The sequence below is a fragment of the Lepisosteus oculatus genome, chromosome 3 (genome assembly GCF_040954835.1).
Source record: "Lepisosteus oculatus isolate fLepOcu1 chromosome 3, fLepOcu1.hap2, whole genome shotgun sequence".
Taxonomy (NCBI): domain Eukaryota; kingdom Metazoa; phylum Chordata; class Actinopteri; order Semionotiformes; family Lepisosteidae; genus Lepisosteus; species Lepisosteus oculatus.
In genome coordinates, this window is record NC_090698.1 from 33269737 (window position 1) to 33294340 (window position 24604).

General features: G+C 36.1%; 1 protein-coding gene across 3 annotated transcripts; it reads left to right on the forward strand.

Annotated features, from left to right (window-relative positions):
* Positions 1–688: 688 nt before the first annotated feature.
* Positions 689–24312, forward strand: rcl1 (RNA terminal phosphate cyclase-like 1). Of its 3 annotated transcripts, none has more exons than XM_015338336.2 (9): positions 689–862; positions 1883–1954; positions 3024–3199; positions 3960–4034; positions 5547–5671; positions 6431–6556; positions 6973–7129; positions 20165–20268; positions 23648–24078. In XM_015338336.2, exons 1-9 carry the CDS (start codon positions 715–717, stop codon positions 23649–23651), a joined length of 987 nt encoding a protein of 328 aa, XP_015193822.1. In that variant the 5' UTR covers positions 689–714; the 3' UTR covers positions 23652–24078. The 3 variants fall into 3 exon arrangements, with proteins under 3 accessions (XP_015193822.1, XP_015193829.1, XP_006627066.1); XM_006627003.3 differs by lacking the exon at positions 23648–24078 and adding an exon at positions 24101–24312 and having other exon boundaries at positions 690–862; XM_015338343.2 differs by lacking the exons at positions 20165–20268; positions 23648–24078 and adding an exon at positions 24101–24312.
* Positions 24313–24604: the final 292 nt, after the last annotated feature.

A 24604-nucleotide genomic window follows, 5' to 3' on the forward strand; every position in this document is an offset into this window, starting at 1 on the left:
AAAATGAAAACAAATAATTCCTTCAGATTTTCTTATTATTTCTTATTTGTGAGTAAAACAACTTCCTTGAATGCTGACATATTGCTTTGCACAGTGGAAAACTCTGTATGTAACTTTTTTTCATTAAGACAAAAACCCACTGGAATTCTTAGAAATCTTTGTAGAAAGACACAAGTAAACCCCACAAGATAAATTAAGATTGGTCCTCTGAAAGAGATCCTTATAGATTATTGTGAAAGTGTCTTTATATAAAGTGCATTAAATTTGGGGTTTTCAAATCAGAATAGTAATCTTATGATTATCATGTTTCCTATTATATATACGTTGACATAGATACACAAAGTGAGAAAAACAAGTAAAATCGACATTTTGAAACCACACTGTAGAGGTCTTAAGAATTACATTTTTGGTAAAACAATTCTTAAATTATTATTTTTAAACTAAAATGTATAGAATAGTCATAAAGTGCCATTTACAATTACCTCATTATCTTTTACTATAATGAGTCACAGAACATGAAATAAAATCCAATCGTGTCTTACTATCTTATTCTCAAATACTACTCAAACTCGACATACGTGTTTGAGCTCATAAACGATTTAAACGGGTGGTCGTATTCGCATTGTTTGTCCCAGCCGATTCTCTGTAGTTATGTGACCTTTGACCTCATATATTGCGATCGATTTCCCTTCCCAAACACGTGGACACAGATGGATGTGTAGCAATAACAACATGGCGAGTCAGTGTCTCACTTATGAGGGATGTAATTTCTTAAGACAGAGGCTAGTTTTATCAACGCTCAGTGGAAAACGGGTCAAAATACGAAACATTCGGTATAAAGATGATAACCCCGGACTCCGAGGTGTGTTTCTTAAACAAAGCAAAAAGTTATCTTGAAAAATAATTGTTGAATGTCTTGCTAAAAAATAGTACGCAGTATCTAATAATTTCGTTTTTTTGTATTTTATCGTTAATGTGTGAATGTGTACATTCGCTGCAACAGAGACAAAACTAATATTGATTTTGCCATTGTGCTTTCATTTTTTTAAATGTTTCGCAGCGTAATTATTACTGCGTGTATGAGTGTATGATGAGTGGCGCATGTTTAATTCTGCTCCCCTTTGCGCGAATGGTATACGGGTTAAGATAATCCACTTTAAATATACATTTGATTTACATTTTGAATTTAAATGTAGAATGTTGTAAGAGTTCCAAAATATAAATTTGTTTCTCTTTAGAAGTTATACGTCGAGCAATTTACATTTGTAGTCAGTCAAGGTGGAGAAAACTAAATTAAATCGGTTCGGTTTCTCAAAACGTGGTTGTGTGGCTTTTTGGGCAAAGAATTCTGGAACAGTCCATGTGCTACTTGTGGGAAATTTAAAATAATGACAATTATGTATTATTATGCTTGTTATGTCCGTCCGTTTTTCTATTCCTCTAGTATTTTAGTTTCAATTATCTTTAACAAAAGCTAAAAACTTTGTTTGCCTTTTTGAAATACAGTCTGAAATATGTGATGTCAGTGCACAACTTATTTTACGTCTTATTCCAAAGAATTTGAAGGTAATTTTTGTTGGCAGATGTGTGACGTTTTCTCTTAGGCTGTTCAGAAATGACTGTGACAGAAATGTCTTAAGATCATATATTTTAAAAAATAATGTACACTCACGTTATTGGTATTTTATCTTGTATTGGACTTTATGAAGACATGAAAAAAGATATGCTAGATCAAAGATCTTGTGTCATATGTCGTATCAAGTATTGAAGGACAAGTCTCGGGTTATTTCTAATATCAGTATTATAAAACTATTATGTGCCTGCGACAAACGTTGCTTTTTGATGGTATGTATGTCTACTTATAATAGTTTTTGTTTTCTAGATTTTGAAGCCAGCTTCATTAGGCTGATGGACAAGATCACCAATGGCACTAGGATAGAAATCAATCAAACAGGTTATTTCTTTAAATCAGAACATTTGAAAATGTTTTTCTGTAGTATTTTATCACTTCTGTGCTGTAATAACTTTTGACTATAAATCTTGAGTAATCTGCATATGAGATATATTTGAACTAACTTTAAAATATAATGTGATTTAATGATTACATTTTTAAATGTCATGATTAATGACAGATAGTAAATTGTTTCTGAAAATTAAGGATTAACTGAAATGCATTAACGGGAAAAGAGTCAGCAATGCTGTGGTTTGCTGTATCACGACATGGAAATTCATAAGTCAAAAATATCTTATAACTTTATGATCAGACAGGAAGGGTGTATTGGGAATAGGAGTTTCTGCAGTGAGTGATGTGCTGTTTTTCCAGAATGGGTGTGTCATAGCATCAGCTATGGCTTTAGCCAGCAGGCAGACAGATTCAGACAGAGCTATAGTTACATGATCCATGGCAGCCCTCAATGGAAAGATTGCCTCAGACTGGAAAATAATTAGAACTCAAAAGAAACGGGCCTTCGTATTCCACTACTGACAAAGGAGAAAATACTATTCTATTTTAACTAGCAGTTAATACAGAAAACAATCTGAGAATTGTAGTGGCCAGAAATAGTTACTAGTGTTTAGGACTATCCATGCTGTCTTTCTTTTTTCTAGAAATCTTTTCAGCTGCTGAGATCACAAAATTACTTTTTTGAAGGATCAGACTTTATGCTTCTGGGTAAAAAGCCAATTGCAATATTCTGTGTGACATGCTGGTCAGAATTCCTGTGCAAATTTGCAAAGTGTCTGCTACAGTTATCTAGGTCTCTCAGGAGCACTCAGTTCTCCTCATGACGAAAGTGAGCTTCTGGCATTGCAGCTTTCGTGTCAGCCTGGGCTGTGTGGCTCAAAGCACTTTGAGGTGCACCGTTCAAATTGCTGTTCAAATCTAGTATCAAGTCAGTTATGCTATGATTTCAAGAAGTATTACTCTTGAATCTTGTTTTAGCCTTAGATTTAATTGAGTTGTTTATTTTGAAGTGTAATAATCCATGCTTTTGTCTGTATTTGCATGTGTCCTCCTGCTTCAGGTACTGCTCTGTTCTATCAGCCAGGGCTGCTATATGGAGGGACTGTAGAGCATGACTGTAATCCCCAGCGCTCCATTGGCTACTACCTGGAGGCTCTGCTTGCACTGGCTCCTTTCATGAAGAACCCAATCAGGGCTGTGCTGAGAGGTGTCACTAATGACCAGAAGGACCCATCTGTAAGCCTTCTGTTTGCTTTACTACTTGCAGTTATTCTGGTTTATTTTATCAAAGATTATTGTATTATTTGAACTTTGTTAATGCAGATTTACTGGTTTCTTTTCCATGTCTTTAAGTCTAGATTTTGGAGCACTAATTCAGAGATGACAGTACTGATTTAGGAAGGAAGGTTTAGCCTCTGAGATGTGTGCTGTCAGGGTTATTCTGGCAGTGTTAATGGAAATGCAGGTTGTTAGATAGCCATGTTTAACTGAGGATTTGCCCAATCTCTTACCTTAAACTCATAAAAATAAAAATGGATTGTTGCATTCCTGTAAAAAAATACCACCCAAAGAGCCTTGAGAACAACAAAACATTTCTAGTTGAAGTCACATCTCTTAATTTTCTTTCAATGTCCAAAGAAGTATTATGGTTTGACATAATGTACTTTCATCTCAATGTCCATTCTTGTAGACTGAAGAAATTTAGTGCCTTAACATATCTGTATGTGACAATCCTGAGACAGTCAGAATCATTATGATTGCTCTTCTTTGGACTCTGTCTATAATATCCTTTTTGTGGTGTGGCAATCCAAAATGACACAATATTCAATGTGAGGTATGTGGAAGATTCTTATGTCAGTGTGCCCAGAGAGCCCTCTTCTAGTTCACCTTTATGCATTATACGTTAGTTAACTCATTTTGTAAGGGATTTTAAGATCTGTCGCTGAAAAGCCTGTCAAAGACATTTAATAATCCATCATTGTCTCCTTACTTGAAGGTTGACACCCTCAAAGCCACTGCAGTTCCCCTGATGAAGAAGTTTGGTCTTGATGGGGAAGGCCTTGAGCTGAAGGTAATTTTTATTCGCCTACTTGTATAGTTAAGCCTTTTAAATGTTATTGTATGTTTGTGCTTACCAATCATTTTATAGTCAGAATTACATTGAATCCTGAAAAAAAGATTGCCTGTATCACAGCATACTTGGTTTTGGTAAACAACAATTCACGTTTCCTGTTTACACTTGTTGAATAGTGCAAAATTTAGAGAAATTATTTAGGGACACCTGATGCCTAGCATTGAGCCTATGTTCTCGTGAAAAGTTGAAGTGGTGAAGATAAGAAGGGTAACCTCTCTACTCTTTGTTAGTTAGTATCTAATTGATCCAAGGGGCTTTCCAGTTGTTTCCTGAAAGATGTCAGGTTATGGACTTTGATAATGTGGCTGCATAACGTTTCACATTTCCACAACATTATGCATTTTTTACTTTTTTGCTGAGTAATTCAACTTATGCATAAAGCCTGTGGTGTTCCCAGATGTTTGCCTTTGCTTTGCATTTGGTTATTTTCAAATTTTCCATTTAATAATAATAATTATACTAATTGCTTAATAAATACTAAGTGTATTGCTTACACTTATATAGCGCTTTTCTGGATACTCCACTCAAAGCGCTTTATAGGTAATGAGGACTCCCCTCCACCACCACCAATGTGCAGCATCCACCTGGATGATGCAACGGCAGCCATAGTGCACCATAACGCTCACTACACATCAGCTATCATTGGGGAGGAGAGCAGAGTAATGAAGCCAATTCATAGATGGAGATTATTTGGATGCCATGATTGGGAAGGGCCAATACCAAATTTGGCCACTACGCCGGGGTTACACCCCTACTCTTTTTGAGAAACACCCTGGGATTTTTAATGACCACAGAGAGTCAGGACCTCAGTTTTATTTCTCATCCGAAGGACAGCGTCTGTTTACAGTATAGTCTCCCTGTCACTACACGTGGGCATTGGGACCCACATGGACCGTATGGTGAGCGCCCCATGCTGACCCCACTAACACCTCTTCCAGCAGCAACCTTAGTTTTTTCCCAGGAGGTCTCTCATCCAGGTACTGACCAGGCCCACACCTGCTTAGCTTCAGTGGGTTGCCTGTTGTGAGTTGCAGAGTGATATGGAAGCATTTAAAAAGCAAATGTGTTGAAATGATTAAATTTCTCTCATCAGATGTTTATTTTTAATGTCTGTGTGATGTATGTCTTTGATGTCACAGCCTCATGTTAAGGTTAACAGATGAAGATAGAACTGGACCATTGTTTTTTTTTTAAACATTACCATAGTACATTTACAATCACATTATCAGTACCTTCAAAAGCCCTATACAAAATATAATAGAAAACAACTACAGATTTTCTTCTTGTAGAAGTTTTCAGGCTACTGAGGGCTGTTTGGCCCTTTTGTACAATTAGTAAAACCTCTAAACTGCGTAATACCAGAATGTTTCCCAGATAGCATTGCTCCAAACTCCCCTAAACACTACAAAGCTTAACATGTTGCTAATGGACATTTCCTTGCCTGTGTAGATCGTGAAAAGAGGGATGCCTCCAGGGGGTGGCGGAGAAGTGCTTTTCACGTGCCCCGTTCGCAGGTGTATTAAACCAGTGCAGCTGACTGACCCCGGCAAAATCAAGCGAATTCGAGGAATGGCGTATCCTTTTCCTGTTTCAGCTGCATCTACTTATATTGCATCAGACAAGGAGCCCACATTCATGGTTGTTTATTACTATGTGTTTTAATTGCTAATGCTAATGGATGATCTTCAACAAAAGATTATAATATGCATGAAGAGCTGTTAATCTTCCATTTGCAATACAGTCCTTCAGCTGTATCTTAGTATAGCAGTATTACAAAAGAGTTGGCTGCTGAGGCATAAAGCCATATTTTGGAAACTTGTTTCCATAGGTTGATAAATATAAAGGAAGCAGAGATCATCGGATTGGGTTGGGCTGATAGAGCTCACAAACCCTAAATAGGAAGATTTTTTTTTTTCTGAAATTCTGTAATATCTCACTTTATCAAACAAAGATAGTAGGGAAGTCTTAAATTTTTCTGTCGCACTTGTAATTACAATATCACTACGCAGCAAATACAATGCAATGTTTTTTCTCTCCAATAACATTTCTGTGTTATCTTACTTTGTGCAAAGTAATAGAAAATCTATATACATTCCAGGATGGATATTTTTCGGTCCTGGTTTTTCACATCTTCACAAAGCTTGGTCTTTTGAATTCTGTTTTTTTTTTCCTGGGCTTCTTCTTTCATAAAGTGTTCTTTAGGATTTATTATAACATTGGACTTGCCCTTGATTACACTTTCCTTTTTTACTATCAGGCGCATTGTAGAAAAGTTTGATGTATTTCAGTAGTATTTATTAAATGTTAAAGTTTTTCCTTAACAGAATGATTAGATACTCAGTTAGAGTTTCTCCACAGATTGCAAACAGAATTGTGGATTCAGCCAGAAGCATCTTAAACAAGTTTATACCGGACATTTACATTTACACAGACCACATGAAGGGGGCCAGTTCTGGGAAGTGCGTGAGTTTAATGTTGTTTTTCATAACTTTTGTTTGCATGATGAGCAATTCTGGTAGCTTTTCACTGTATGGTTATTGATCTTCTGGAGTTCTTTCTGCCCTAATACACAGCTATTTGAAATGTAGCATGAATTGCTATTGCTTTGCTTAACTTTTTACAGGTTTTTAGATTAACAGGTTTGGCCAAAGGGTGTGTATTTTCAGGATGTTTGCCAATTTAAAATACCTCTGTATGTGCCAGTAGACTGCACACTTTTCTCTGCATTGATTAATAGCTCAGTGCATCTGTGGACCTCAATTTTGTTCAGTAATCCTGCTGCAAGTGCCAGTATCATATTTTTAGGTCATTGATAAAGCTGTTTCACCTAGAAAACATTTTTTCTGTTAAACCTAGATGTTTTGCTTCTTTTCAGATCTCCGGGCTTTGGCCTCTCTTTGGTAGCAGAGACCACAAATGGAACCTTTCTCAGTGCTGAAATGGCTTCCAATCCACAGGGACAGGGAGATCCAGTCCTCCCAGAAGAACTAGGAAAGACCTGTGCCAAGCTACTTTTGGAAGAAATATACAGAGTGAGTAATGTGATGCCATACTGTTTCAATTCCAAGATCTCTGAAGCACAAAAACAAGTAACAAAGCAAAATCAGTGGATGATTAGCTTTTATGTTTTGCATTTCTGCCTGTTTTAGGCTGTTTTAAGTTTGTAGGGAGTCAGTTGGATAATGAAATATAAAGCATATTTAAAAGTAATGATTATTTGCTTTTCTTGCATAAAAGCAAAGCTTGCAAAAGCGAACACCAATTTTCCCCTTTAGCTCATTTGATTCTTAGTAGGTAATGTCATACCAGGGTGGCTGGTATTCCTACAATAGTTTGTGAAAAGAATTTCTTCCCCCTTTTAGTTTTTAATGGACTTTTCCTTATTTTGATTGTGTCCTATTGTTTGTTTCACTGAAGTAAAAAGATTTAAATGCCCTTGTAGATTTATGTCCCCTTATAGTCAGTCCACTCTGTTGAAGACTAGATTATTTTATCATATCAAGATAGGACCTTCCTTTGAGTTTACTCTTTACTGAGCACGTTCTAGAACAAGCTCGAGTGTCGACATGGTGACTAGTGAAAGGAATAAGTGTGGAATGGAGTGTGGGCTTGAATCTGAAGCTTCTGCGTTGGGTGATGCAGAGATCAGGCAAGGAGCTGACGCTGGTGCTCACAGCACGGCGCTGGCCTGATGCCACTGAGACTGCTGCTAAACACGGTCCGCCGGTGGGAGACGGGGAGCCAATGGGGACCAAGTAGGTTTGCAGGGTAGGCTTCAGGCTGACAACTGCTGTGCAGAGAGGACTGCAGGCTTGACGTAGAAAACTGCCGCTCAGCCCGTGGGTCAGAAAAAAAAGGGAGCCTCGGGTACAGGAGAAACTGAATATCAAGCCTCCTGAAAAAAGGGGAAGAGCAGGTTTGCAGGGCAGGCTTGAGGTTGCAACTTTTGTACAGAGTGAAGTGTACTAATGCTCAGCGGAGAAATGTGGAGAGTGAAAGCAGTACTAACAGTGAGGAAAACCCAGGGTGAAATGAAAAAATGACGGTGTTCATTAAAGCGGCGCCTCGGCTTTAAATAGAAAACCAGGCATTAAATAAGTAGGAAACTACTAATTAATACGGATCATGAAAATGGGATCTGGTCAGAGCAGCATACCCTGGAAAACAGTGAGCCCTCGTGAGAATGTGACAGTTTCCCAGGGCAACCGCTAGCCAAAGGTCTTCGTAAGATGGCTATTATCACAAATCTCTTTGCAAGGTATACACTGCTTTTTCTTCCTGCTCTTGCTGTATACATAAGTGTTAGTATTGTTTTTCCCCGTGTAGGATATGAGTTGTAGTGCTTGAGGGAAGTCTTCCAAGCTAGTAAACTAAAAGCTGCTGTCCTGTTCTATTTTTGCCATATCAGACTCTAGCTGGGTCAAAATTTTGTTTTGATCCAAAGCTATATCCCTTAGTATTAAAATTTAAACTTTATTTGCTACTTGTTTTTACAATTAATTGCTACTGTTTTGCTCATTGCACTTTTTTTAATGGAACAGGATTCACAATGCTGGAGAATACATTTGAAGAAAGGCATTTTTATTAAAGGTCAACAAAATTGCTGTTTAGATTTTTTAGTTGTTATTTTCCAGTTCCTGTGAAATCCAGTTGAATAATTAAGAAATTGGTTCAGATGATCGTAGACTCTTGGTAAATTACGACTAGAGGGGATATTTAACACGGGAACAACATTTATCACCGTTTTTACCACACCCAGATTAGCTGCTGCATCCATGCGCACCACCATCTTCGGTCCTGTCATCAAATTGAAAGTGTTTTGGCAGGTCGTGTAGTTTGGCTGCCATATAGAATTTGTTTTTAAAAATGAGTAATTTTGAAAACTGTTCTCTGAAACTAAACATCATAGAGGTATAAAACATGGTTGTCCGTGTTTTGCCTAATCATGACAAGTAGATTAAAGATAAGCGAGATTCAGGAGTTTCTTGCAATGAAAAATAATTTTAATCCATGTGACAGACCCACCTGGAAGCACCAACTGGAACCACATTAGGGCACAAACTCTCTGAAAAGCAGGCTTGTATTGCAATTTCAGAGACTGAAATTACCCTAATAAATATTGAGTTTATAGGGAGGAGTATGTATAGTTCTATGACAAAGTTTCTGAACCCCTTAGGCTTTTTACATATTTCACATTTTTTAAACCTGTTATAAGATTTTTAATCTATGTCCTAATGATAGTCAACTTGATGAAACAAATTACCTAAACATGATGATCTTTCAACATTTATTTATCCTCAGCGATACAAATTTTATATCCACGTATGACAAAGAATGGTGGCACAGTGATTAACATTGCTGCCTTTCAGCACTGAGGCCCCAGTTTCAATTCTGGACCTGCGGTGCTATCTTTGTGGAATTTGTATGTTCTCCCTGTGTTCTTATGGGTTTTCTCCTACAGTTAAAAAATATGGTAAGTTAGAAAATAGACCCTTGGGGTGAATGTGTGGCTGTGTCTGCCCTCCGATGGACTGGCATCCTATCCGGATGTACGCTGCCTTGTGCCCTTTGTTTCTGAGATAGGCTCCATATCCCCTGTGACCCTGAATTGGAAGTGGTCCTAAAATGAATTGATGGAAAATGTTTCTGTTTGAGGTCACAGAGTTCTAACTTTGACTCATCTTTCCAGAGAACGTTGTTTAAGAAGTCTTGTGGGTCATCGTCTTGCTATTTTGCAAATTTCAGACAGGCGGCAACGTTCTTTTTTTGAGAGCAGTGTTGTTCTCCTTGCTATGCTTCCATGAGCACCATTCTTGTTCAGTAATTTTCGTTGTGAACAATTGCATTAACCAAGGGTTACAGCTCCATTAATGTTATTCTGTGACTCTTTATAGCTTCCTTGATGAATTTCTGGTTTGTTCTTAGAGAGATTTTGGTAAGACCACTTCTGGGTAGAATAATTTGAGGTCATGAGCGTTCTCTGTTTGTAGAATGTCAGTCATCATTATAACCATTTCTGAACTGATGAGCTTCATTTTCTGACGTCCTCTGACATTTCCTTAGATTATGACATAAGTGGTTTCCACACACCTACTTGGTACGTAGTAAACCAAATTCACCGTGATCTTTACATAGTTGGGGCCTTAATAAACTCAACCCCGCAGAGATCTGCCTAATTTTAACACCTAATTCTTATTATTTCCTTAATTGATAACTTATTCTACCCCCATACAGTTCATTTTGGGCATTCAAGTTTTGATCTAAAACTATTCTTTTGAAGTGTATTAATCATTGTATTAATTAAAATTTGACATAGTTTGATGGGTGTGAATACTTTTGCAAGGCACTGTACATGCTCCATCAGAAACATCCTTGTCGATGAAAATGTATTTGTTGGCTTGAGCACCAATGTTCAGTTTGCAGGTCCTGTATGTCTTTTTGTGTTCCCTGCTCTTGGTTACAAGCCAGTGATTTGTGGTTATGTACCATACTTGCTCGCTCTTTGCTGCTGCTGTTGTTTATTGTTAAATTAAGCTAGCGTGTAGGGAATAACATGTGATAATGTCATGTGCGTATATGATGACTTTTGAAACAGGCAATCAGAGTCTGTTTTTTTGACCCGTTAAAAACAAAAAAGCTTGAGAATGTGTGTTGAACAGTTTGTCCATGACAACCGTTTTCTCTGATCTACAGTTTAGTCTTCAGAGTTTTTTTAATGTCAACTCAAAATCCAATAACATTTAGTTTGAATTTTAACCAACTCTAGCGATTTTTATTTTTTCAGTTTAAATAACTTTTACAGTACTTTTTAAAGGCTATGTAGCCCTGCCTGTAGGTATTGCAAATTGTATATTCTTAAGATGTTATAAATGTGGATTTATGAAGTTATAAACCAAATTATTGAAGCAATGAATATGTTTTATATGCATTTATATGTTAAATATTTGAAAAAATATGAATTACCTGACCAATATTTCTATTACAACATGAAGTTTATAATCATTATTTTATACAGTGCTTTTCAGCGTACATCTCCAAGAATTGTACAGTAAACCAAAGACAAGTATAGTATATGAAATTTTACATTAAAAAAATAATAGCTTAATATGGAAATACATTTTAAGGTTTGAAAGTGCTCATTTATTTGCTAGATCTGATCAAATCTGGGAGATCGTTCCACAGTCTTGGAACAACAGAACAGAAAGCACAGTGTCACAGTATTTGGAGCCTTGTTTTGGGAACTAAAAGATGTCTAGAATCTAAAGACTCCTAAGTGATGTGTATAGTAGGTTAGTAGTTTACAGATATAGTTAGGATCCAAGATATTCAAGCCTTTAAAAATTATTGAATTGTATGTTGAATTCTTTTCTGAAACCCTTTCAGGGCAAGAAAGTTAAAACAGTGGTCATGTGCTCTTCAATTCTGGTTTTGGATAAAATCTGTGCAGCTGAATTTTTAACATAACTGCATGTTTGAGTTCACCAGCAAGCACTACATCACTATAATAAAGCCTGGAAAAGACAAAATTAGCAATAAATGGAAGAGATATGTATGGATATGCAGTAAGGGTTCCTTATCAGCCCTTGGACTTTTTCACATTTTATTGTTACAATATGGAATCATAATGTGGGATTTTTTTGCTGTTGATATACACAAAAGACTGTAATGTCAAAGTGAAAACTAAATTCTACATATCTTCCTAAATAATGAATGCAAAAAGCAAATAACAGATTGTGCAAGTGTTCATATTTATAATAGCTAATAAACCTGTTAGTGGAAATGCAGTTCAGTGTTGAACAACAGTAGTTTAGGGTTTGTATTGCAGGCTTTAAGCAGTAAACTAAAGTAAAGCACCACAGCACAGACTTAGTTTGAACTTTAGTTTGTGCTTTACCTTTAAGAAAGAGGTAAAAAAGAAATGGGGGGGATTAAAAGGAAAAACTGTATCCTGTGCACCATGGACTTTTGGATTTTGTATAAAGTGTGGGTTGTGAATTCTATGTTGTACAAACAGACTTCAGTGAGGTAAGTAACAGATCATGACTTAGTCCACTATTTTGAATGAAAGCAATGAACTTTCTGCCATTTCATGTTCTAATTATTTCACATATAGTTGGGTAAGGAGTTTGTGAAAAACATGTTAGACATGCATGATGAAATCACAAGATTATTAAGGTTCTTGACAAAAGTATTGAAAAAGTCAGTTGGATCCCATTTATACATTTCTAGTGGTTTCACAAATGTAAGCACTACTTACAGTTTAAACTGTAGGGAATTACCAGAAATTATAATGCATCTCTTGTGACCAGACCCAAGGTTTTGGTAATAAGTTTAGATCTATTACTCGTACTTGCTTTTTCAGTATTTAGGTTCAGTACAGAGAACAGGTGCTTGATGGGGATGGGGGGAGTGAGAAAGACTTCTAAGACAGTTCTCTGGATTACAAAGTTCTTTCATGGTTGGCAAGCAGTTTCCACAAATTGAAATCTTATAGCCCTAATGCGCGTCTTAATTTATATAATAGGCAGGATGATACATTTATTAACCTGAGCTCTGTAACTCGGTGTATAGGGAACAGTAAGCAGTAGTTAGTTCTCTGGATATATTAGCTGGGGATCTTTATTACAGTTTCTCCAGTCCACACAGATGGAAAAAATGGATGTCTGTGATAGTGAAGCTTGGTGTAGCATAGTGAACTAGCACTATTTTCAGGGAGGAGTAATCTCAGCTTGCTAATTTTTACAGACACTGGAATCTCTGACCCTGTTATCCTGTTTGCTAGTAAAGGACTTTAACCCTTAACCTTAACTTGGTGTTTGTCATCAAATGAAATTTTTTACCTGCTTAATTGTGATTGCAGAGTCTGCAGTGTGTATTACAGATGACACATTAATATAATTTGATTTTCTTTCTTGTACAGCACAGAGATATCTAATAATAGCATATCACTATAGCACGCCATTGAAAATAATTTTGTTGTGTTCTGGTCTATGCTTGATTAAGTTTACTTGACCAGACTTTGAAATGTTGTGAGGAGACTGGTGCTACTTGTAAACATTTAAGAGCAAGTTTTGAAGTATTCAGTCACATAAGATAACCAGACATTGTTCCTTGTGATGATGCAATCTATTTATATATGAGGTATTTTTTTCTTTTTACTTATCAAAGCTAATCTTGTGGAGCAATATATATTGTGCTTTCTTTGCTCATAAAATGGTTGTCATTTATTTGGAGAAGTTAGAAATTGAGTATGTATGTTCATGTAAAGAGAAATTCTGGATTGTAGTTCAATATCCCTACTGATTTAAGTAGAGCAGTGGTTCTCAAACTGTGGTACGCGTACCAGTTGTGGTACGTGGAGTGCCACCAGGCGGTACGCCATATGACCCCGGAACTTTGTTGTGTGCACTGAAAAATTGGGACGAGTTTTCATATTTTCTATTTTAATAAAATTAGTTTGTGTCGAATACGCAGCCTACGTACTACGATACAGCGCATGCTAATACTTGAGTGGACACACGAGCTACAATGTAGTTCTAAACCATTCTATAGGAATGCCTGCTACAAACACAAGTGACCAATTGTATTTAAAAAAAAGTTATCCCCAGCAAATAGGGAGATAGTAGAATGTGCGTGATTTTGGAACAATGCTTGTTGGCACAGGAAAGCACAGAAATACGTACTACGAATGCTGGCAATCTTGTGAGCACAGGAAAACGTGATAGATAACAGAAAAATATTTAAGAACTGTTCTAGGTTATTTTGAGAAAAATACACGGAGCGTCTCTGTGTTTCGCTCCCATGCGCATGAAATAAAAACTTCTTTTAACTTCTGCGACAAACTCCTGAAATGGAAACGGGGAAAAATGCAAGCTTTCGGATTGCTAAAGCAGGTAAGCCCCACACTACATGTGTGGAGAAAAAGCTGCTGAACAGCTTGACCTGCTGCCCCCTCCGAAAGACAGTCACTCATAGAATTATTGATATGGCGGATGATGTCAAAAGTAAGAGTCTATAAATGTCGTTAATTTGGCCAATTTGCACGTTTACGTTTGATACGAGTTTGAGGACTTTCTGTTCTGTAAGCCGCTACCAACAGGAACTACAGGAGAGCACATATTTCAGCTTCTAAATGAATTTATCGAAGAGAATGGCATCGACTGGATAAAATGCATCAGAGTTTGTACAGACAGTACTAGAGCGATGACAAGCCGAAACAGCGATGTAGTTGCACATATTAGAGAGGTTGCTCCAGATATGAACTGCAGCATCCATCGCGAGGCCTTGGCCATCAAGAAAATGCCTGACTTCTTAAAATCTGTTAGACTCTGTTGTGAATTGTATCAAGGCTCGACCAATGAATTCACATCTGCTTTGCTTGACTAAACAGGCTCACCCCTCTCACTGAAATGGTGCTTTTTATTGCTTATTTTTAATTGTTGTTGTTCCTTTTGTCATTCTGTAAAGCACTTTGAGCCACCTTTAAAAGCGCTATATCAAATAAAGTTTATTATAATATTTATTGTATGTGTTTGTGAGTGTGTGTGCGCATGTGAACTCATGTTGGCCATTGAGATTTTCTGGGGTTCCTATAAGAAGATGACTTGTAGGTCGTACTTGGATGCTTTGGTTTGATCAGGGGTGGTACTTGGTCCAAGAATGTTTTAGAACTACTGAAGTAGAGCATTGTGATCTTTCATTACCAGAACCAGGAATAGACATAGTTGTAGTTTTTCATCTGAAAGATTGTCTCTATATACCAGTTTCCCCTGCCACAATTACAGGGCATTGATCATTCTTGAGATAAGAGATCCATCAGCACAATGTAAAGCAGCTATCCACTTTTCCACTGAATTATTCCTATCAATACCAGCTTCTCAAATCTGAGTAGGATAGTCTATAAGACGGAGAAATTGCTTACAGCGGTTTTCTAGTTAATTACAGAATCCTGTAATTCTTGGGTCTTAGGTGTGTTGTATAGAAACTACTCTTCTTGGAGAAATAAGTAGGGCTCCAATATTTCTCCCTTTGATTTGTGGCCAAAATTATATTTTCCTCAGAAGATTTAGACGTAATTAGCCACAGGCTCCCCGTTCGTACTGTACTTATCCCAGAGCGCCATTCTTTGAAAAACCATGTGAATCTTATTAGCTTTAGGAAAAAAACAACAACAAATGTTTCTTTTGAATGCTGAATATTATTTTGTGCTCTGTATACCAGCAGTGGTGACCAACATTTCTCCTTGGTTTGAAGGTGAGGAATGAAAAAGAAAACAAGCCAGGAATTGTTAATTATTAAAATGGGATACCAGCAATGCCATCCCTTTGTTAGTATACCCATTTTGGAGTTTGATTTGTGGTTAATCAGTAGCAGCAACAAATAGAAACTAGTAAACAGGATCTACAAAGATGAGTCTGTGGAGTCCACAAAGTCAGAGTGTAAGTACTAAAGATGCCTTTATAAAATTTCAATAAATGTTGAAATGAGCCCCTTGCTCGTAGGATGGAAAGATTATATTCATAACAGTATCTATTCTTTTTGTTTTAACCTCTTGAAAAGAATCATATGTATGGTGTTGTGCTCATTATATTATTTTCACCTTTGCTCTTCCTCTCTCAAGTTCTTATGCAGTGCTGTATGTTATATATGGCATTTTATTACATTGTATCTAATTGAATAGCTAAAACTATTTCATTAGTTGATACTGTCATAACCTCAAAACATGTAAAAAAAATGGCAGCCACGCAGTTTTTTATGTTCTTCTTATACTTAGAAAAAGCACAGAATTCTACTGTGGACAATTTGGTAGCGGTGTTATTGAGCATGACCATTGTAGTTTTACTCTGTAAATCAAATCAAGCCGAATGCAGCCCATGGATCACAGTGTGTGGTTCTTACGAGTGACGTCTTCGGATATAATTTGCACTCCTGACGATGAATATCGGGAGAACTTGCGAGAGAGGGTAATGTGAGAAAACCTTTTCTCATAAATCACTCTTTTTTTAGTAGGTATTTGTTTTTACTCACAGCTATGATAGCAGCATAGCTTAAATCCACAACATCGTCCACTGCTAGTGTGTTTTGGTGTTTGAATTATGTTATGGTGCTTATGAAAATTCTAAACTTCTTTATAGCCTGAAGACCTTAATTGTTTATAGTTACTTAAAATCTTTGGTTAGCCCACCAATGTAGCTCAAGCTGGCGGCAGGATCTGAATTCATGCTTTTTTAAGTACTAGTACCTTTAATATCAATTTAGGGCTACACTTAGTCTTAAGTAAGTAAAACGTCCTGAAATATGTTGAATAATGAATGTACTGAATTTTATGACAACTGTAAGTTTTATAACACAGTTACAGGATTGCTTAATAATAGTAAATCTGTATTCTTAGAATAATGCCCATTTCTTCAGTCTTTCACTGTTATACTTCGAACCCTATAGTTTGTGTTGTATTTGAGCCATATTTTTTGCTAGTTGTCATTAGGATCTTTTCTTAAACAGAAATAAAATGATGCCCATGTTTTCACTTCTGTTAGGTGTTATAAAGTTCCTTCTGTTTCAGAGAAGGTCTGGTCCTTTTCACAAGTAATGTAAAAAAAAAATAGGGTAAATGTGCCCATTAAGCACTTTTTCAGAAATCTATAAAAAGAGTAAATACTGTTTGGTTTTGCTCATAATTGGGAGAAATCTGTTAGAATTTCATACCTAAGTAACTTTTTAATTCAAACCAATTATTGTTTCTGTTTTTGTGATGTGAATAAAAGTTTGTGATTATTTGTTCCTCCTGTTGGCTATCGTGAAATCTACTTTGTAACTTCAGTTTTGGAGCGGCCATAGAAGAAAACTTCTCACACTTTTTTGATGCATGTTCAGGTTTTTTGTGAATTTAGATTCATTTTGTATATTTTAACTTTAATAATGAAATAACTATTCAAAATATGCTCTTAACATTTTTTTTCCCTGTATGGTGGTAGGGTTGAGTTGACTAGTACAATGTAGAAATATATTATAATAAAACTTACATTTTTATTATTATTAATTCTAATTACTAACGTCCTTAATCATAAAATGAAAAGGCAGAAATTTATTGGATATTTCTGTACTAATGTATTTGGGAAGCACATGACCAGCTCATATTACAGAGAGACTGCAATTAAAATGGGAAATGATCCTAAATTCTCATATTTAAGGCACATCATCCATTATTCTGGTTATTCCAAAATCAGAAATAAAATGTATGAATGTTTATATTGCTTGTGTGTGTAATTGCATTGGTATAATAAGACATAAATCATTAGTGCACCAGAACGCTCGCCACACATCAGCTATCAGTGGAGAGGAGAGCAGAGTAATTAAACTAATTCATAGATGGGGATTATTAGGAGGCCATGGTTAGTAAAGGCTAATGGGAATTTTGGGCAGGACGCCGGGGTTACACCCCTACTCTTTTTGAGAAACACCCTGGGATTTTTAATGACCACAGAGAGTCAGGACCTCGGTTTTTGTCTCATCTGAAGGACGCCGCCTTCTTACAGTATAGTGTCCCTTTCACTATACTGGGGCATTAGGACCCACATAGACTGCAGGGCAAGTGCCCCCAGCTGGCCCCACTAACACCTCTTGCAGGAGCAACCTTAGTTTTTTCCCAGGACTTTTCCCATCCAGATACTGACCAGGCTCACACCTGCTTAGCTTCAGTGGGCTGCTAGTTGTGAATTGCAGAGTGATATGGCTGCTGGCTGGATAATTTTATGTATGTTTATATAATGTTTGTTCCAATAAAACATTTTGTGTCCTGCACTGTGTGGTCCATTAGAATATATTAGAATACATTTTCATCCAAGAAAAAATATACCCAAAAGGAAAAATGAATTATTTTGTTTTCAATAATTGATACTGTATTCACCCAATTTGTGTTTTTAATGTATTCATATCTTTAAAAAATAATCTTTTACAGTAATTTTTTCAACAAGAAAACAAATATCTAAAGATACACAAAAAGCAGGTTTGGAATGCCTAATGGTCCTATTACCCTAATCTGTGAATTCATTAAAATAGTTTATTAAACTGTTGATTGTAGACCTCCTCTTTCAGACACCTTTACACTTTCTTTAATGTTCAGCTGCCTAATGTAATCTCTATAAACATTCACTCATGGTTCTGGTGCCTCCTGAAATACATTAGAAGCACATAGTAGCATGTAAGAAAATTCTGAATTTTAAAGGTTGACTAATTTCTCTCATTTGTAAATGATTTAGAAATATGCATAAATCAGTACAGAGTTGTAAATGGGACAATAAATGATTAGTGCCAAAGTCTTTGAAATTATATAGGATTCACATATAAAACTGATTGAACTGTTGATTAAAGAAAAACTAAATTTATTAGGATTGATTCTGTTGAACTTAAACTGCACTGGTGCAGATTTTCTTGACATTTGTATGTAATTTTTAGAAGCAGTTTTATAACGGGCACTGACTTGAAAGAGATGTTTTATCATGTAATCATTACTCCAGTTTAGATAAGCCTTTATGTAATCCAGGATCATGCAATGTAAAACAGTCTAAAAATTAAACCAATACAACATCCTGTCAGAATGACCAATATAATACTCCTGAATGCTGTTAAATTAGAATGAATATTGATATTTAAATCAGTTGTTTGCTTTTTCATTTTTTCACTGTCTAAATGCTTTTAAAGTCTGTGCTGTAACTTGCTGATATGTTTGTACTGTATAACGGTCTTCCCTGAATTTCATATGGAAAGTACACTTAAGACAAACCTGAATTTGTTTGACAAAATGCACATCGTGGAACTATTAAGACTTAAAGCTTGTTAAAATACTTTATACTAGGCTTTTTATTCTTTAATGGTTTGTAGTTAGAATATTTTTGACATCCTGTTATCCTCAAAGTTGTGTGCTAAGATGCACCTATATGAATTGCATTTCATGCTGCTGGTACAAATCATGTTTATCTGTAGACAAACTGTGAATTTCAGAACTGTCATTTCAGTTATTGAATTCGTAAAAATTGGCGTTGATCATCAGCAACATTCCTACAATAAAACTTAAGTTATAGTCCCTGAGTCATAAATGAGGTGACAGTGTTGATATTACTATAGTTGTAACTTATGCAGTACGTTTTAGTAACAGTGAATTTGTCATTCTATTTTTAATTGTAGTGGAAGCAGCAAAGCAGAGTACCCAGAAAGAAATGTTTTGTAGGAATACATATTTGAACTGCCTTAGTTGTTTCACTATGCTGCATGCACATCATCTGCTTGTGTTAGGTTACAAATAATTTCTTTATGCAAGCACATATTTACAGACCTTCAGTACCATCAACATTACAATTATTCTCAATATCAAATAGAATATTGCTTTGTAGCTAAAATAAGCTTTTTATGAAAATTGACCTTGAGCTGTCATGTTAGAAGGTCTGATTCATTTCTTAGCTGTCCTGGCTGGTTTTTCTTTTAGGGACTTTTTTTACGTTATGTTGACCGTTATGTTAGAGAAAATTTGGGATGTTTTCTGGAAGTTATAATGGAGCTCAGGAGGTTTCATGTTTCATTTTTTATGTGAAGTGTGCAGTAGAAACTGTCGTTATAGAAATTTTCAACTCAAAAGCCCAGTGAATCCCCTCAGCATCCACTTTTAAATACTGGTGATCTGTAGAAGGTGGGAAGAATTTAATGTCTAGAGGTAATAGCTCCCACAGGACTTCGTTGGATGTTTCCTGTCCTGAGTAACTGCGTTAGTACTGTGGTAGGATGTTGTAAGTAACATTTCAGTTTTCAGTATTGGAATTGTTTTTTTGGTAACAAACTAACAAACATATGCATAGGAACAACAAAAAAGCAGAGGCCGCTTTTTTCATAATGACAGTTATTTTGCTAAGAAAAGCTTTTTTACAAACCTTTCATGTTCTTATTTTAGGAGAACATGATAGTTTAATGTCTGTGGTAGTTTGTTGCTCATTTCCTAAAATTTGATCCTGTTGTAATTGGAAGAAATTTCAATCAAAATCTTAAATTGATTTTTAACTTCATGCTATTGTTTTCAGGGAGGATGTGTGGATTCAATCAATCAGAGTCTGGTGTTGCTGTACATGACTTTAGGACAGCAAGATGTTTCTAAAGCTTTGCTAGGACCTCTCTCTCCATACACGTGAGTTGTTGTTTTTTTCTATAAAACCATAGCAATACCAAGCAGAGTTCATTTTTTGAAGGAAAAAAATCCATGAATAGTAAATCCATCCCATGTATTTTCTGACTGCTTTATTTAATACAGGATTGTGGGGGAGCTGGAGCCTATCCTGTCAAGCAATAGCCGCAGGGCAGGATACACCCTAGATGGGATGCCAGTTTATCACGTTGCTAACTCACAGACACTGACACACTCACACCTTGGGCAAATTTTCCCAGAAGCCAATTTACCAACCATTATGTCTTTAGACAGTGGGAGGAACCAGAGTACCCGGAGGAAACCTGCACAAATGTGAGGAGACCATGCAAGCTCCACACAGATAATTGCTTAATTAGTCTTTAGTGTAGATTTGGAGCGATTTACTGTAACTCGGCTGTCTTTATGCTTATCTCTCTAGCTGCAAAGTACACAGTTGTCACAAATCTTTGAAAAGGAATGCATGCACGTAAGAGTTGTGCAACAAATAAAAATATTATAAAATTTATATTGGTATGAAGTTTTGTTATATTTATAACAAAAGTATTTAAGTTCAAAAGAGGTTACACTGTTATTTAGCAAAAACATACACATGTAAGATGTATGTGTCATTAAGTACTGGTTTTATTTTCAACACCTTCCATTGTTTTTTATTGTTTTTTCCCAACCTTTTCCAGTTTGAACACACCAGGTTTAATAAGGGATTTTATTGCCCACCCACCTACATCACCTATTTCCACAAAACATTGGGGATGCTACCTTGGATAGGACAACAGCCTTCCCTCTTTTGGAGACAAAGGGGACACAGGCCAGGGAGGCAATCATCTTTCCTACCTAGTCTCTCATCTCAACATCAAACCATCTGATGTTAGATCACCCCCCTTTCAATTATTTCCAATGCAAATACAGTGCTTAATTTTAAACATAAACGTGAAACAAATGGAAATCATTTCAAATGATCACAAATAGTTTTACATATTGGAGTTCATCCACCACAATTATATTGCAGTTTATAATAAGGTCCTCTACACAGCAGATGAGGAAGAGAAAAAACTTCGGTTTGATAAAGAGGAAATGTAGGCTAGCTAGATCAAGCAAACTTTTGCCAGGACACTGTTGTTAATATCCCTAGTCTTCCAGGCATAACCATGGAATCTTCAATTGCCATGTAGTCAAAAGAGCCTTGTTTTAATGTCATACAAATGATAACATCTCCTTCAGTGCAGTTTCCCCTGTTAACATGGTTGGCCAATTCTGGGATAGCATATTATCTTACTGCTGTACTGCTTCACTGAATGTACATTTCCTCAGTGGTCTTCCAACCCTATGACTGAACTTAGCCTTAGCCCTGCTTACATTCTGAAATGTCACCAGATTAGACACGTATGCCATTTTTGTGTCCCTGCCCAAAAGGGCCCAGTCAAAGTTGCTCTGTGAAATGAACTAGAAGTTGCTAGTCTTGTAGAAGTCAATCACTGTGTCTTTATTAAAGCCACTGAAAAACCCACTTAGATCTTTTTAATGCACATTTGCCATTTTATAACATGTTTTAATGATGTGTCTGCCATAATAGTTGTTTTTGGATAGAGCTGTGAGAGAGGGTCTTCAGTTTTGTCCTGACAGGCTACTTTCGGGTAAGAAGTACTGAACAGAAATGGAGATTCCACAATTGAGAATCTGAAAGAAGTGAACTGTCCATTTTCAGTTATCATGGTACCGGTGCTGTGTACTTCAAAAGTACAGTACTATGATAACTGAAGATTGGCAGTGCCATCACAAAGATCCTGCTCAGCCATTGTCAGCAGAACTATTCTGGGATTTATTTCTGAAGCTTCAGTGTGCATGGAAATCCATTACCTATTTAATATTGATCTACCTACTGAAATGAATGAAATGTGATATGTTTGTTTCACTTAGTGCTGTTCAGCAATATGTTGAGGAATGTGAGGTCATTCTTAGGGACTAGTTTTAGTGTAGCCATTCACTGAGCTGCATAAAATATTTCAGCGAGTACATATCACTGTTTACACTTTGCCCAGAACACCTTAATAAATAAGATGACATATAGAAAATGTCAACAGGACATTGTCAAAATGTCAAAAAATCCAACAGGAGAGAATTGTGCATTATGCTTCCAAAGGTAAATGCAGTATTTTACCCTGGAACAAAACTATTTTTTTATTTTCCTTTAACCTTGTCATGAAGTAAGTGTAAACTCTTGCTTTCAGAAATGTGAAGATACTAACTTTAGTGGTTCTTAGATTTATATAAAGGAGGAAATACAATGCTTACAACTTTTCTTGGTTGAGTTAAATACAAGGTTAGGATTTTATTTTCTTTTTCGTTTCCTTTTGTTCACAAGTCTGCTCATGCAACACTGCAACCTTTGAGCTGTTGTGTACAGTGTGTCCTGGCATGTTACTCCCTGAGTTACTGCTTATGCCAGTTTAGAGTGACTTACCTGGGCACTGCACCAAAGGTCAGGAAGCCACTATTTATCACAGCACCAGCTCAAATAGTAAATGCTAGTTCTACTTTTTTTATTACAAGTCTTAATTTAAAATTCTACTTTTATTAATTTATTAATGCTATAGTAGTTTTTACAAGAATAGGACAAGGTTGCTTCAATCAGGTGCTTAATATCAAAGTATATGGAGCCTTCAGTAACTCAGGAACACTTAGGCAGAACTCTGCTGTTCATTGCATATACAAGCGGTAGGCAATACACAATACCAGTGCATGAGGTTTTCATTCCATATCATAATAACCTTGTTGAACTGTTTGAATAAAAGGTAAAGCTACTTGTTTCTAAGGTTATAATTGGTTGCAAATAGAAGAATACCTGTGATGCTAGACCTACTGTGTGAAAATTTTGAAATGTTCAAATGTTCCTGCAAACATCTTATATGTAAAATGTCGTTATGAAAGTTGACATCCACATAGTTTTAATATATTCAAGTTTAATTTTTCTGTTCATTTTTTGCCTGTGAAAACATAGTGTAAAGTATACCCTTGGACAGTATGTGCTACTAGCAAGGGTTTAGAGACCTCAAAGTAGGCTGACTGTCAGAGATCAGTGTGTTGGGTCTGTGTCCACTATTCACAATATTAATATGTTGTGTGGACAGTTGACTCCACTTTTTAAAATGTATATGGTGTTGGCAACTGAGATATTGAAAAAGCATTTTCTGAGCTCAAGACTACATTCCGGGCCAGAATTTGTTATATAGACTTTGTACTTTTTCACAGAACAACAATGAGAAGTTTTTCTACGGTCATTATTTCAGTTGGTAAAAAAATATTTATTACAATTCTTTTTATTCTCAGTAACTGAACAGTTTGTATTGAATATTTTATATTACAGCTGACCACCAGGGGGTACAAGAGTATACAAGGTGCTTTTGGTTGATGAGAAATTTAATATGACTAAACATTGGTATGTCGCAGAAATAGTAATTCCTTTGTTCTCAGTGGTTAGGCTATTTCTGCACACTGTCTCAAGTTCACCGCCTGACAGCTGCTCAAAAAGCCATGGATGTAAAGTGGTGATTCATAAAGCATGTGCAGTCTGGAGTGTTATTATAAAGAAACTGTTCTTTTACCTAGAAATACAAGTAGTTATGCATGTATACTTGAATACCTAAAGAGAGAAGGGCCTTCATCCAGTAGTACATTCATAAAGGCTGAAAGTATATGCATTATTTTATATACTGTAGTAAATTGTAAAATCTGCTCTTAGAAATTCAGGCTATATTTTTTGAGAATACAGAACTGCATATCACTCTTACACTCATTGCTTTGCTGTTCTTCTTTACAGGATAGAGTTTCTGCGTCATATAAGAGACTTCTTTCAAATTATGTTCAAAATTGAAACCCAAAAGCAGGAAGAAGAACAGAAAGGTGGGGAGAAGGTGCTCATGACATGTGTGGGAGCTGGATATTCAAACCTCAGCAAACCTCTGAAATAAAGATTTTTGTAAGACTGTCTTTTTTCACAAAATAAAAAGTGAATTTACATCCATCAATTTATATATTAATATACAGTGCTCTTATTTTTTGTTTGAAATTCACTTGTGTTTTTTTGTAAAGATGTTACAGTCATGAAGGTGGACCATGGTTTGTAACTGTGTGGGAATTTGAGTGACAATAAGTCTCATATTATCTTTGTTTTATTCCCATGATCCTATAATTTCATAGCTTTTCATTAAAAAATATGCAGACAATTTTACTGTACTGTGAAGGAATATTTTAAAAGCAGACCAAGCACAAACCTTTATACAGTCTGCAGCTCCATATGCTAATTACAGAACATCAAGATGAA